General features: G+C 37.3%; 1 protein-coding gene across 7 annotated transcripts in view; it reads right to left on the reverse strand.

The window, feature by feature from the left end:
- Positions 1 to 16,283, reverse strand: part of IFT56 (intraflagellar transport 56) — a 75,830-nt gene that overhangs the window by 12,316 nt on the left and 47,231 nt on the right. For 2 of the 7 annotated variants that reach the window (XM_063396107.1, XM_063396106.1), the window contains exons 13-18: positions 13,822 to 13,910; positions 10,341 to 10,424; positions 8,668 to 8,737; positions 5,707 to 5,813; positions 3,415 to 3,548; positions 1,879 to 2,013 (exon numbers count right to left, since the gene is read on the reverse strand). In XM_063396107.1, coding sequence (XP_063252177.1) covers positions 1,902 to 2,013; positions 3,415 to 3,548; positions 5,707 to 5,813; positions 8,668 to 8,737; positions 10,341 to 10,424; positions 13,822 to 13,910 — 596 coding nt within the window. In that variant the 3' untranslated portion in view covers positions 1,879 to 1,901. The other 5 variants (XM_063396108.1, XM_063396105.1, XM_063396109.1 and 2 more) reach the window with 5 other exon arrangements.

A 16,283-nucleotide genomic window follows, 5' to 3' on the forward strand; every position in this document is an offset into this window, starting at 1 on the left:
TGCAGAAAGGTATGAATGTTCCACACACACCCAGCTGCCTTAGTTTCAGCAAACCACCTTAAGATCAGGACCAACGCTATTGGCCACAAACCTGCCCTCTTCCACAGCAAAATGAATATGCTATTTCAACTCTGCAGTATGAAGCAACACAGACCAATTAGACATTCAACTGTAGATTCAAATAAGAGCTTTAATCAATGCACAGACAGTAGAGAATATGATAATCTGAATTCCCCTCAAAAGGCAAAAAAAATACTTCTTGACTATTTTACAAATTTATAAAATGTGAAGTTTCCTGTTACAAATAATATACAAATGTTTTTTACTACCAATTTGTCGTTATTGTTTTAAGGATGGCATTATAATAACAACATGGACTCTCACAGCAAGTGAGAGAATGATCTTTATTCCTCAAAACCCTCTTTTTATACAGTACTTTGGTACAATGAATATGATTGGTCATTTAGAGCCTACACCTCTTTGTAAACATCTTTGCCAGTATACAAGTTAGAAAAACACCAACTGCTGACTGTTTTTAACCTGCCAAGGATTTTTTGGATTCCTTCTTAGGATTTTTCCAAGCCAGAATGAGACAGTTGCTCACTTGTCTATTTAGCAAGTGCCTGAAGCCTAACATCTGACCACTGTCAGTTCCCACACCAAATGTACAACGCATTTTTATGTTACAACTATTGCCTCCTCTTAGAATTATGTATTCCCTGACCAGTTCTCCTTAAAAATACAGAAGAGTATAATAAATCCAAAAGTATGATGAATATATTGCTCATGATGGTGGTAAATGCTGAAGGAAATCATTCAAAAGATCTCTTTATCCATCAGATTTCTAAAGTTCTCATGTAAACTATATTAACATGCATAAATGTTTTGAGTGTTAAATTTCAAAGTGAGATTGAACAATACTGTTAGTCATATAAGTCTCCATGCTCTGAAAAAGATAATAAGAGAGAAAACAATCCTTACAGACAAAAAACCCCTAAATTAAGATATTGGTAACTGAAATTCATCCAGAAAAGGATACTCCTCAGAATACTTTTTGTATTTTACCCCAGATAGGTAACCTATAGAAATCCTAAAGAAGAGAGACTTTTCACAAGGGCATGTGACAGGACAAGAGGGAATGGTTTCAGTTTTTGAGATTATGTTTAGCTAAGATATCAGGAAGAAATTCTTTACTATGAGGGTGGTGAGGCACTAGAACAAGTTACCCAGAGTAGTTGTGGTCCATCCCTTGAACTGTTTAAGGCCAGGTTGGATAAAACTCTGAGGAACCTGAGCAGCTCTGAGTGAAAGCTGTACCTGCCCACGGCATGTTGGAACAGAACTTTAATGTCCCTTCTGACCCAAGCCATTTTATGATTATATGATTTTATGTTAAGCCTTCTGTATTATCTGATACCCTAGTAGCCTAGTGGTGTCACTGTCACCATGTCTATTTGCGACATTCCATCACTCGCTGAAGTAGGTTTTTCTGAGTCATGTAACAAATTATCCTTCTCCAGAGGCCAGAAGGCTTGCTGGAAAAAAACCCACACTGTGCAGTTCAGTAACTCTTATGGAAGAATCAGGGGAACATTTGAGGAGCACTTTCATTTTGTGGGCAGTTGAAACTACTATTGAAAAAATGAAACTTTGAGGATTTGAGTGGTACAACAGAAAAAGTACCAATGAAGTTTTAATTAAAAAAAAAAATTAAAAAACCCCAACTTGCTGTATGTTTTGAATCTCACTGCAGGACACTCTTCCTCACACAGGTCATCCTGATTGAATGCCCAAAGTCCTGCAAGGAAGGAGATACCCAGAATGCACAGGAGAAACTGAGACCCTTCTCTTGCAGCTAGACATACAGTAGCAACTGACCTGGTTCATTTTGTGACACTGACTCAAACAGGGACTCTGTTCTCCTTGGCCCACTTTTTCATGATGCGAACAATGTATTCTACTTGAGAATTACCAGTGCTCTTCAGCAGGTGCAGTACTTCCCGCAGAGTCTCTCTACAAAGGTGAAAAGCAAAGATTTAAGTGAGGGTTAGACCCAACTGATATAATAAACTGCTCACATCAAACTATTTCACAAAACATGGGTCCTCTGAGACAGAGAAGTCCATTCATCTGCAGTGCTGGAATAGGTTAAAATGCATGCTAGATGCGATCCCAGAGACAAAAAAAGCAACTGATGAAAAGGTCTTGCATACAATTGTAAAGAAGTTATAAGTTAAAAAAAAATCACCAAAATGTAATTAGTTTTGTGTGCCATATGTGTGTATTTTATACATACCCTCACTTTTGAAAAATTGTTCCCCAGAACAAACCAAACTTTAAAAAAGATCTTTAATGTTATATACTAGTCTTTAGGATAGCAACATCTAATGCTTCATCTTAATGCTTCCAAAGCACTTTACACATAACAAAATACACATAAACACAAATAACATGGAAATCAACATTCCTAATAGAATAAACCTATTATTATTAAACCTATGTAAATCCTGCTGCAGTTTGCCAGTTAGTTTACAGTAAGAATTTAATTGTGTATTTTGAAAAACAGGCAAGCTATGTGTATTTTACCGCATATGCTGCAGTGATTACTAAAAGGACACTTGAAAGGTATAGTAGTTAATGAGATGATTCCAGCAGAGAAATGAATAGAAGGAAGGTGTGGAAGCCAATGTAAGAGTCACACATCTAAGAGTCATGTAGAAAACAGCAACTTTGGCCAGTGGACAATGGCCATCTGGCATCACAGCAGAATATTTACAAGGGAGCATTTCTTAAATACAGCTTCACTATTCTCTCTCATTCCCCGATCTAGTGAAATGGGCCAAAAACAAAATTATCAGTAACACAGATGATTTCCTTTAAGCTTTCATCAAGTTAGTATATTTGTGTGACATAGTCAGTGTCTTTAGAAGGCAAATTTTAATGAAAACACAGTCTCATCTACTCTTTGTTTAGAGAAATCATGTCCTTCCTACAGCGTTGAGTAAATGTTTCCTTAGTTCTGTCTTGTGCACCTTAAAATGTCATGTGATAGTTTTATTTCTTACACCATCAAGATGAAATGATGTTGTTTTCCCCCAGTTCATGAACATATTACTACACTTATAACTTAGCTTTTCCTAGTGATGATGACTAAAGTATTTTGGTATTTTATAATCCACAGCACTTGCTCATAAATTATTCTCTATCATATATTCTATAACTGTTGGAGTGGAAGGCACACTTCAAATTGAAGACTACATATGGAGCCTCTGGACAGAGTGTCTATTCTCTGAAAGATCAATAAAAGATTGGAAGATGATATGTAGTCCTAAAGCTGAGAATATGATTCTGGCTTACAGCTAGCTGAAAATAGGAAAAGAGCAAATAAATTCAGATACAACACAGAATACTCACTTTGCTTCTCGGCCAGCTAAAATCATTTGAAATACACCCACACAAGCACCTCTCTTGCCTTCCCAATACTCAGGATTTTTGTCCAGTCTCTCCAGAACATCAAAGGCTTTGGCTGAATAATAAAACTGACGTATCTGCACAGAAAGTGAAACATTATTCCTGACCACCTTTCAGAAGGGGATGTAAAACACTGAGCTCAGTTTTCTGAAATCAGCAGTAAGTTGTAGAAGCAATGTGCATTTCCCTGTTTTTCTGCACACAGCAAGTGACAAAGAACAGGGACATTGCAGCTGGGGAAATGGGAAACAGGCGGTATTATAACATCTTTTTCTGAGGTGGCCTTATCTAGTGTCGTACCAACTATACCAAAACCCTTGACAGAGTATCAACCTCCAACTAGTCCAGACATTTGAAAATGAAATCACATTTCCTCATGTAGATATGGCCACATATTTGTTTATCTTCTGGGTTTAACTTAAACCCTTTTTCTTTGTTGTTACAATACATTACAAAAAAAAGATTCAGTGACTATAATCCAAAATTTTCCTTAGCATAGGAAAATCCAGTGTGAACCCTATCTTTTCTGCATTAGGTTCTCTACTTGTAATTGGGAACCAGGAGCAAGTTGCTTGGCAACAGTCAATGCAAAAGGAGTGGCCAGATTAACTGTGGTTGTTGAAGTCAGCATAGCATAACTCATGTGGGCTGTATGAGCATTCTCCACTTGGGCAAGCCTGAAGGACAATGTTATTTGTGACTAGCATCTTCCCATGAGAGATCACAGACAGTAGACTGAGCACAACCTCCCATCCTCTGGTAGCTGGAAGCCTGCAGAGAAAAAAGTGCAGGCTGTGGAAGCTACATTTGGAAACCTTAGTCAGAGAAACACTGGTACTACAGTATGAATAATAATTCTCTTTTCTTCACATAAATGTTGATTTTAAGCACTGGTGACTGGCAAAAATTTATATGTATGGGAATAAAGATAGTGAGTATGAACACTATCAGATGTGACAGTTTAAAAGAAAAATTAGAATACTAATCTATCCAAATTAGTATCTGATCTAGTTCCATTAAGCAGGTTTGATGTTCTCCTTCTATCTGACATAAATCTCAGAAATGCTTCACCCCAAGTCATGTCCTGTTCCCCATATGGACAAGACGGGCTATTGCATAAAAAGCATCAAGAAATTCACATGAAATCCTGCATGCCAACTTCCTCCCTTAACAATTTCTATCAGCACAGCAATGAGCCATCCAGCTACACCAACTCCCAGGACACTGTTGACCTTGTTCCATTCATGCTCATTCTGTTTTCTGTTGAGCAAAGCCTATTACAACTGCCTTCTAAAGTTACATCTCTGGTGCTGCCTGTAGACCTTGAATATAATGTCATGTTTCAGAAACAACTGAAAAATGCCACCTAAAATCAAACAGGGACCTTGTTATTTAGTCCATGAGGTACTTGAACCAAGTGCAGAAAGACAAATTATAATACTAAAGTAACAATTTTGGAGCAGTCATTTATGGCCATATATAGACACACAATTAGACTGAAAAATTTAGTTCTAAAATGCAGTTTTTAAGAGCTCTAGATAAATCCAAAATGTGGAGCTACTTCTCCTCTTCAGGACAAGAAGGTTTTAAAAAGAATTTAGACAAAGCAATCAACTGATTTAAGTGAGACTTTAAATGCTCTAGAGAGAGATTATACTATGTCAACCTGCTTTCACAAATCGCATCTATGGGAAACACCAGACACATAGACACTTGCTTGAGCAACTAGATTTGTAGGGTGAGATGGTAACCGAGTACTTGAAAGATATACAAGGGATAATTTTTTTCAGTTTTAGAAGATTGCTTTTGAGATCACTAGGACTCTCTCCCATTACAAGCTTCAAGGAAAACACAATACTGTCCCAACAACAACAAACAACAACAACAAAAAAGCATGAGGCCTCTTGCTGAATCTATGCTAGATTTTTTTCCTTAAAAGTTTTTTGTCATTTCTACCCATAATGAATCCCTTGTAGGGGAAGCAATTGTTATCATTATTGATAGCTCAAGCATGCAGTAATTTACCAACATTTTAATCAACAGGTTCTCTACCAAGAAGGCCTGTAGGTTAAAATAATGGCTAGTCCTTGCCAACTCATTCACATTATTAGACCTCCTGCCATTATAAAAGACAGTTCACTAGTGATGACAATGATAAAAAGTATCAAAAAAATGACTGTTGGTAAAATCACTGAGTTAACATGTCATATATCAAGTTCTAAAGAGAAAACTCACTTTGTAACAATCATTTGCAATGAGCTGCAACAGTTTAAAGGAGTCCCCTGAGGTTTCCATCTTCAGATAGAGCTTCCAGGCTAGCTGTGGTTTCTTATTCATAATATCTGCAATAAAAAGAAAAAGCTGGAATTGTGAAAAGAATATGATATGTCCAATATTCAGTGGCAGGTGGAACAGATATTTCTGTATTTCTTTGTTTAATGTAAATGCATGACACAGCCATGAGCATGAGGCTGGGAAGGTAAACTCGTCCTTATCCTCTGCCTTACTAGTAATAACAGCCAGTTCAGCAGAGAACACTAATGTCAAAAGGAATAATTATAGTGTTTACATCTTAATTTATATTTCACAGATAAGCACTAAAAACAACTCTCATGATTTCAGGAGTGATTAAGAAACAGAATGAAAGGCATTAGAGAAAGTTTTTTATGCAGGACAATGAATTATGGCAATCTGTGGAATTGCATTTTATGGAAATGGTATGTTCTGGCTCACCCCTGGAAAGTGTATGGTTTATCCCAAGTCTGTACCCTCCCTGCAGTATCATGTATCTGTAACTCTATTGGCTGAAGAATCTTACCGCACCCACGTTGAACCTCTCTGTTAAGAGTGCAAATGGAGAGGGCTCGCCCTCTTTGCCCTGGCGGTCTCTGGAGGCTCCCCTTCCCTCTCTCCCCTTCCCTCTCTCCCCTTCCCTCTCTCCCCTTCCCCCTCTCCCTCAGTAACCATGCTGCCTTCCTGGGGTCGAACTCCAAATAAACCCTCATCTCATCAGCACCTCGCCAGCCGTCTAGAGTCTCTTTGCCTGCCTGCCTGCGAACACCCATGACCCTAGGACCCAGGGGGGTCCCGGGGAACCCTCCCTGGGGACCCCCCCCCCCTTAAATCAAAATCACAACAGCAATCCATTTATATGGTAAGATTTAGGACTGTGTGTTCTTACACACAAAAAAATTTTAATTGCCACCAAACTGAGGTCTTTAATACTTGGTGCCCATGTCAATCTAAACATTCAATTCCTATGATTCATAACAAATCAAAAGACGAGGGCAGAGGTTGAAGCCCCTCCAAGCATAACAAAACTTGTCATTACAAGAAAAAATGTTTCTAAATTCCTGAGATCCTGTGCTGGTTTTAGATTTGTGCATATGACTAGCATTTCTCATTGGTCTTTAAATATCACTGGTATACACATTTAGAAATGAAACAATCTTCCATCTCGATGAGTAGAAATTCTGCTAGGGTGTTTAAACAGAAAGGTTGTACTTCCTGGTGATAAGCCATTCTCTTGAATCTGTGGTTGGTATTCATAATTACAGGCTCATTCAAACACTGGAGAAAAGAAAATTAAATTAAGTATTCCTTTATTTTTCAAGCCTTAACCGCTGCTCTGAGAGTACCTAGCTATTCACAAAGGATCACTCTTGTGCTTTTTCAAAAGAGGGACTGTTCAGCTTGTTATATCTGTGTCCATTATCTCTGCACTTATATTGCAGGTAGAATGGATGGTAACCAACAATAAACACGTAACACCAAATCACAGAATTTATAGACTTTTCTCATTTAGGAGGCAGCAAGATATCAAATTGGATTTATCTCTCATCAACTCCAAATACCATATACAGTGGTAAACAGCCAGTTCTCAATTTCCAGCACCAATCTACCTAGAGCAATGGAGTTCTGTGCTAATCCAATGTTTTTGACCTTCTCTTCAAGAAGAATTTGGTATAAATAGTACTATAATACTAAACAAAAAATTACATTCTGTCATGCAAAAGGATGCATCTCTGGTACTTTTTAACCCTTGGAAATATTTCAGCATTGAATTGTTTACTTCTCCATCCCTAACTGTACTCTGATATTAATGTATTATAATGTGATCTTTTAGTAGTTTACTTGACACAGCAAGATAACTATATTCATCACTCCCATAAAAAATTCAAATAAAACATTCATATATAAAACACTCAAACACAATCAGGTACTGCAGTTTAATTAAAAAGGAAATAAACTGGCACATCCTCAAACTGAGTAATAGATAGGCTTTTCTGTGTGTGATGTGCCTGTCTGGAAAGATCATGTTAGGAGATGTTTACTACATCTGCAATATGGCATAACATCCCAAAGCATACATTCCAGGTATAACTGCTGAAAACGGCTTGATAAGAAAACATTTTTGTATTGAGGCACAGTAAGGAAAATTAATTAGCCTAGGGAGTCTCAGACTCAAAGCCCACTTCTATACTATTTTGTATGTATATGGCACTGCAGCTGTCTCTATACTGAGGTGTACTCTATGGTGTTTTAAAAGCTGGTTCAGAAAGAGTAAATAAGATTTGATATAGAATATTAAACACAGCAGAAGTTTCCTGGATTCAAAGAAATACAAGGAAAGAACTCTTCTAAGAGTTTTTTGGAAGAAAAACACATACTGGAGATTATAAAGCATATCCTTCAGGCACAGGAGTTTGGACAACATGTAGAGTAACATGGTAGGAAGAAAAATACTGTGTATGTTTGCCTGATTCCTCTCTTCCCTAGACATCGAATACTGGCTAACACTGAAGGCAGACAGACCCTTGAGCCTGAGCCAGTATGAATGCTTCTATGTTGGGGGTTTTTTTCTGAACATTTTAGAGTTGCAACTCAGTCTTTTAAGACAGAAAGTCTTAACTCAAGCAATTGAGTAGACAGTTGAGAAGAAAAAGGCTCACTGGTCAGGACAAAGCTGCACTAACAGTACTGGAACAGCATTGCACTGAAGCAGTAACTGCATTTAAAAGCCAGATGTATGAAAGGTGCAATAACCACACACACTATAACTAGTGCAATCAGCTTTTCACTTTCATAGTCCTGAATACACCTACAACATTAAATTCAATTAGGAAAGTGGATTGCCAAGACTGACACAATAGAGGAGGATCTGTATTCTGCAATGTTGAGAGTAAAGTGACTCACAGCAGCGAGCCAGCCAGCTAAGGTAAACAAAATCACTTTTTATCTTCTCACTCTGGATCAAAAGGAACACCTGCAGGAAGAAGGAAAATAAAAGATTATACATGCATGTACTTTTAAAAAAACAGAAGGCAAACCTTCCTCATTTCAACACACAGGTAAGGTTTAAGTCACACAAACAACTGCTTATGAGAAGAGTTTGGGTATGCAATTGCACTGTAGGGGGCATCCCTCTGTCTAGAGTAGGTAGAGGATTCACACAGTGTCCTGTTTGTCAAGGGACTTGTGCAGCTTTAGAACACCAAGCTGTGCAGAGAGTGTGGCCTGCCCTGAACAAGCTCCAGTATGTGGCCATGCAACACAAACAGCACAAGGGAACACTGGGTCTATGGGAAAAGCTATTTGGAATGTGTTTGTTTAGAAAGCGAGGCAAGCAATTATATTAGCATCTTCTTGAAATACTGGAAGTTTCATATATAGATGAGACTTTCCTTCTGTACATGACAGAGATCATTCCAGGTCTGCAATAAGCAATTTCTAGCCATTTCAGTTCCAGTAAGATTCTCAGGCAAAGCATTCATCTTTTGTACCTTACAGTACAAATACAGGTTTGTTACATTCTACATAAAAAAGGGATGTGTGGGAAGTTATACATTTTAAAATGTACTCTGGCTTTGCTCAAAGGAAAAAAAAGCTATTTATGCCTCTCTCAAGTATATTGTAACTATACTGCATGCTACTAGCAAAAATCAAAATACCTTTATAAGAATAGATGTATGTACTAGAAAAGTGAGTTATGCAAATTGCTGACATTTGTATTGCTTAAACATTGCTGATCCCTTAATTTAGGGGGGGGGGAGGAGGAGGAGTAATAGGAAAGAAACAAAAAGAAAGCAGCAGTATCACTGTAAGTAGCAGTTTATCACATGTTTCATTTTATTATGTCTAGGGAGGTATGCTTTTAAATAACAGTAAGTGCTACATGTACATTTATGATTCACTATATGATTCACTTTAGACTATGTGGTGTGGGATTTTTTTTGTGGCATGTCTTTTTCTCTGGTCTTGTGGAAAATGTTGATACCACCTTCATAACAACTATTTGCTTTTGCTTATCTTAGTTGTAATTAAGTTTCTGCTGCACACAGACATAAAAAAGTACTGGGTGCAGAAGTTAATCTCTTCCAGCTGCATCTGAATACTGTTGAATAAGAGAGTGAGCACTTCCTCTTTTCCTCCCACATATCCCAGAGGAATTTTTTTTAAAAAAAACCACAAACTACTAGGGACACCTAGAAGCTCTCAACTATTCAGCGTCTTCAACTTAGCATGCCCTACTCACTCCAAACAGAGTGCTTGGGATCTCAGACAAAGCGTAGAAAATCTGATTAAGAGGCCATTCTTTGATCAATTAGAGGTAGCTGCAAGCACTCTTGTGATGCACCACCACAAGCAGCATGACTCCCTGTATACCTCACATTACAAGATTACCAAGATAATATTTTCTGAGTAGGGCTCACTGAGAGCTTCAGTTCCTCTAAGAAAGGGAAGAAGATGTTCCACAGAACCTGCTTATTTTCAATCAACATGAAGATCTGGGTGAAGAAAAGGAAGGAAATAGGGGAATACGGGGGACATGCTTCCATTGCTGTTTTTCAGAGAAAATAAATACATACCTCTTCAGCTTCACTAAAATTGCCCATTGCAGCTTTGGCTTGGGCATAGTTGAAGTTAAAGGTGTCACTGTTGTAGAAGTAACTCTGAAAAGTATGGAAAAATCCCAAATAAATGCTACCAAAAAACCTCCTCGCATGATAAAACAACATTAAAAATACATCCCCCCGCCCCCCCCGCCCCAATCTGAGTCAGACCACATAAAGACGACAATGAGAAGGAAAAAGAAAATCCCACATTAGGAACATACGGCATATATAAACAGTGGGCAGAAAAATTATGGACTAGCTTTTCCATCCTACACTTGTGACAACAAACACTGCTGAAACATTCCACAATATTAGCTATGAGAGATCTGGAAAATGTTCAAAGCTCAAAATTGCAGCGGCAGCTTTTGTGGGTATAATTTTCACTTGGAGCATGTGAAGACATGCTATGCTGCCATGGTCTCTTTCACTTCCCAAGCATTTATTTCACCACTAGGGTGGGTAAATAGGCAGTTGACTTTCCTGAGTTCCTTCCTTGTTCCACATTCAGCACTGTCCCACACTGCTGGACCAGTAGAGCTGGCAGAGGCAAGATAGAACACATACTAATGCAATCATGAATGGGATTGAGATCCCTGCCCAGCAGCAGTGCAGTGCTTATGAGAGAGCATGGGAAAATGGGTGGTTTATCCTATATAGTTACTGCAAGAAAGCTTCCCTGTGTGCATAATAGCAAGGTGTAGGGAAGAAGAAAGGTTTTTCCCTATACAACATTTATAAAGCAAATGGAACTTGTGTAGGAAGATTGAACTTTTGTTTTTTTCCCTCTTTAGAGTGAGGAGGAGGCAAAAAGCATAGTTGGGACTATACAAAAGGTAAATGATGCAAGGCACAAATCCCTTTCCCAGTAGTGTTTTCTTTCATGATGTAGGGACTCTGAGGAACTTCTTCCTTTCACTGTCACAGGCAGTCTACAAAGGGTACTGATTTAGTTCACCCACATACACCAAGCTAGTGCCTTGAAAGGAAAGGTAAGGGATTGCCACTGTTTGCCAAATGTCCAGGTTTCATCCAAACAGTCTATAGTAACATGCACAAGCCAGCAAATACAGCAAGCTGTGTGACAGCATGAGGATGAACCAGTTGGGGTGAAACTTAAGCTCAGTTTGTGAAAACATTTTCATGCCCTTACACTGAAGGGGTTTCACCATATGAGGATTACGACACTTTATGCATTCTTTCTCAACAGTAGTTTCACGTGAATCAGCACAAGACCCAGATTAAGCAAAGCTGGTGAGCCAGATGCTAATTTTACTGCGTGAATGTTTTCTTCTGTTCAAGCAGACCTCATTGTATTTTTTAATTAAAATGGAGAAGAACCTTTGTCAACAACTAAACTCAAAAAATGTGTCATTCTGTCCTGGCCATATAAGTGTTAAGAGACCAGACCTACTGCAAAACCAAAATCAGGAGAAATGAACAAGTGCTGCTGATAATACAACACATTCACAGCAGCTAGGTTCTTTCTTTCTTTTTTTTTTTCTTAACTGCATTATATGTACTTCACTCTTTTGTGGTCTTTTTAGAGGTCTTCAATGTTCTCATAAAACCAACTGTCCCCTGAGTGATGTCCATTTCAATGAGATGCTCAGATACCCATCTTAAAAATTAAGAATTCCCACTGTGACCACAACTCAGCAGAGCCTGCATCAGGTTGGGTTTTACTCACTTAATCCCTGACAGTGTTATAATGTCACCCTCAGGGCTGCTGGCAATACATTTATAGTAAGGTGTCCTCTGAGACTTTCTTATGCCTAAAGCAGTTTTAATCAATCATGGATAAAAGTGGTGTTTCTTGAGAGAATATCAAGCAAATAATCTTCATAGAGGGCAGCCCCATTTTAAGAGCTGCAGAGATTCTACTGAAGTTTATTCCTGTGAACGAAACATAAAAGGTAAATCCATGTACACCTTGCCTGTAACATGGTACAGAAAGAACTATATTTGCATCCCTGTGATCTATAGAGAAGGGAAATGACTTAAGTAAATCTGAGCATGGCTAGTCTCAGATGATAAATTGTAAGAATGATCAATTACTTCAAAAGGAAAAAGCAAGAAAAGTTGCAGTAGGCAATAATTTTTTTGTCCCATATACCTTGAAGGTGGTTTGTAATCACATTTAACTTTGGCCTTTAAGAACTAAGTTAAGAACCTTTTCAAGGAAATGGAAAGAGCTAAGCATATCTGTGGAGTAATTAGTTGCACTACAAATGTAAGAAATACACAGAATGAAGTCTCTGGAAATTACCATCTATACCCATTGGCAATAAACTGAGACCAGATGACCAGTTCTAACTAGAAATATAACTTTAAATGGCTCAAGTAAGGCCAAGTTAATTTCCTTTTCTTCAATTACACACATACCCCAGTTTGGAGTGGTGATAGTTTATCTCTTCATTCCACTACACTGGAGCCATTCCAGTGGCTAAAGTCACTGGGATTTCTTCAGAGGTCTCATTCCAGACCAAGTTTAAAAACACTACACTGTCACCATTTTTCACTCAGCAGCTACTTTTGGGCACCATTACAAGCTCATGTTCTTCTTTAGATTTCATACTCCTATAACATTGTAGTTATGCTCATCTTGTGAATCTCCCAATTCTTTTAATAATTTCTTTTAAATTCTCAATCATCCTACCAAAGACAGAGTTGTTTCAACTCCACTTTCAAACCACTGGAACAAGACTGCAATCATTTATTCCATAATCACACCCTACCCTCCCTCTTTCCTCACATCTGACTTTACCTGTGTATCTGTAAGTTATACCCATTCTATCCACTGATCTGATAATGCTGCATAATGTTGACTTCAAGCTTCTCTTATTCTGAAAAATGCAACATTGCCTGCAGGGTACTCAGATAACTTCAGCAAAAATAACATTCCTAACTTACTGCTTTCATAATACTGCCCTATTTTAGTACTTCAGTGACTGCTTTCCCAGTAAAATGTAGATGTTATTCCTTTCAGAGTCCTTTGTGTCCTGTCTTCTGTACACACTCTTGATTACTAAAATGTTGTACCAATTATTTACCAGTGACAATAATCACCATTACTTACTTGATAAATCTTAAGAAAACATTTGGGGTTTTTTCCTCCATGCTGCCCACCCCATAAATATACACTTTTTTTCATTGTCTTCCTTTAATTATATTTCTTATCTTCTGTGATGCCACCAGAAAGCCTGATAATGGTTACATTACAAGTGTGATGAGTCCATCATGCCCACCAAGCTCCATGGTACTATTTTCTAAATTGCTTCTTTACATTTTAATCCATTTACTGTACTGACCACTGATGTCCCACTATCACTTATGTGTTTTATTTTTACTTATTTTGTTTCTGTATCTTTTTATGTTTCCATTGTGTCTCACATAGTACAGTCTAAAAGGGATTCCATACATTACAGTACTACCAATACTAAATAATAGTACTAACCTTGATTGAGTTGAGGTAAATTAGGACATTAGGAAATTGTCTAAGAAGAAAGAAGCAGGAGGACATGCACTGTCTCCCTGGAATGGTATCTAAAATTCAAAAGAGAAATGCAAATTTGCAGAATTTAGAAAAACATGGTAATGGAAATCACTGCCAAGATTGCTGGCACCTATGAAAGCAGCTAGTTTCAAAAAATAGCATAGCTTGCCTTTTCAGGCAAAGGACCATACTGGAGGTTAGGAAAAAAAACATTAGTTCATCTTGCCAACTCTCTCTACAGCATCCAATAACTTTCGCAAGACTGTTCAACAGCAAACTCTAGAGAGACAAATAATAATTTTACCTAACAAGCCTTTTCCATGACACAATTTGCATAGCATAATTTTACCAGGAATTATTCTTACTCTTAGGAAATGACACTTTATACAAACCCTGAGTTTGTTATTCTTACATCATTAGCCTTTCTTTAAAATTATGTATTTTGAATATCCTGGACAAAGAAACTCTACTTTATTTTAATCTACTGTATTTTAATTTGAGGTTGAGTAAGAGAGTAAACTTGGTATACTGAAAATATTGTTATAAAAATAATTAAACCAGGAACAGGCAAAATACTCAGTGGTATTAGACAGTATGGAAATTAATGTCCATGCACTTGAGATTACCACATTGCTCACAAGAGGTGAAGCCATAAATAAGTTAGACATATCAGTTCAAATGAGCATCACTAAACTTTGCTGCTACTTATGTCATCATAAACTTTGCTGCAACTATATTGTGCTGTCGCCTACTTTAACACTGCAAGCTGTGTTACTGAAAACTATCTCAAAACTTTTATAAAAATTCTGGAGTAAGCTTACTAGGACTTATTTTTGTTAGATCCAGCTAGCAGTCATGGATGAACCCAGGTAGCAACTGGGAAGGCCTAAATGGAAGTGATATCAAATCACTACTATTCCACTACCTCAAGCAATCATTAGAGAGGATGCTGCTCTGTGCAGTTTGGAAAGGTGACAAGAGATAAGATCCTAAGAATACCAATATCCCTGAGGTAATCTGCTCCTGTCTGTTGGTTACCATCAATCCGTCCATACCAAAAAATTAAAATAACTTTTCTGTATAAAAAAAAAATTCATGTAACAAAAGACCAATATTTTGACTCCATACTACCACACAAAATTGAGCATTCAACTGGAAAGCTGTATATTTTCCTATATGGTACTGGAAAGTACTACAGAAGATGTCAAAATACGTTTCAAAGGAAAGCAAAATATTCTCATTTTTTATCTTTCCGCACAAGGAGATACTGAGCTTGGATGTCCTGTCATTTCCATGTAGAGACAATCAATCCTTATCTATGTCTGAACCATACCATTCAGTTTTCCAAATTCAGAAGATTATTTGGTTACTTATGAAGTGTTCACTTGAGAACTGGCCTGTATATTTATCTGTCCTTTTTTACATGCAGGCATAGTTTTCATGACATATATATGCCTTTACTGGACAATAACAGAAACAGTTTCATTTAAAAAGAGCCAAGAAACACTGATTAACAAGACTATAGATAACTCAAAAATGCCACTTTTCTCTGAAATTTGATTTCCAAAGTTCATAGAATCACAATTCTTTTTGAACAAAATTTTAAAAATGCAAAACATGCAAAGAAGACTTAAAACTGAAGATGCATTTTTAGTAAAAATGAATCACAGTAACAAAATATTAGAAACACAATATTCCCATAAATGATTTGAGTGTTTCTAAATTTTAGTATTTATTCTTATGTCCACATCTTGGAAGAAAGTTTTATTATCCCAGCACACCATCCCTCATATATTTTACTGAAAGTTTCCATTAAAAAACCCAAACAAGTACAACATCAGTGTATCTCATACAACTCAGCAATGAATACTACCTAGTGACAGAAAAATGAGAATTTTCTAATTCACTCCATGTGGCTCATGCAGAAAGAGGAAAAATTTGTCCTTTGAAAAATATTACTTATGGTGACCGAAGAGAACCTCAAAGAAAAGACTGCATGAAATTCAGAAGAAATGTTTCATTCCTCTCACCCAACATCAAATATGCCTGAGTTGGTCTCAAAAGAGGACCACTGAAAACATGGAGTGCTCTTTTTCATTATGCTTGAAGTGGTTTTGGGTAGTTTGTAAGACTTATGCTAAGCACCAGAAACACTACATTTAATGGGAATGTTAATTTGTTTTCACTGATGTTCCTCTTTCCCCATTTCCTCCTTAAAAGAAATCAGATCTGTTTCATTTCCCACCCAGTTAAGTCTCTAATAGAAGAGAATGGGAACTAACTATAAAAATCTACTTATATCCTCCTTCGTAATGTCTGTTCCATTTCATGTCATTAGGATTAAGAATTTTTATCAAGCTTAAAAAACTCCTAATCCTGTTCGGGTATTATTTCTGCTACTAGAGAATGAACACTGACTCCTA

This window comes from Prinia subflava, chromosome 4, assembly GCF_021018805.1.
Source record: "Prinia subflava isolate CZ2003 ecotype Zambia chromosome 4, Cam_Psub_1.2, whole genome shotgun sequence".
Taxonomy (NCBI): Eukaryota; Metazoa; Chordata; class Aves; order Passeriformes; family Cisticolidae; genus Prinia; species Prinia subflava.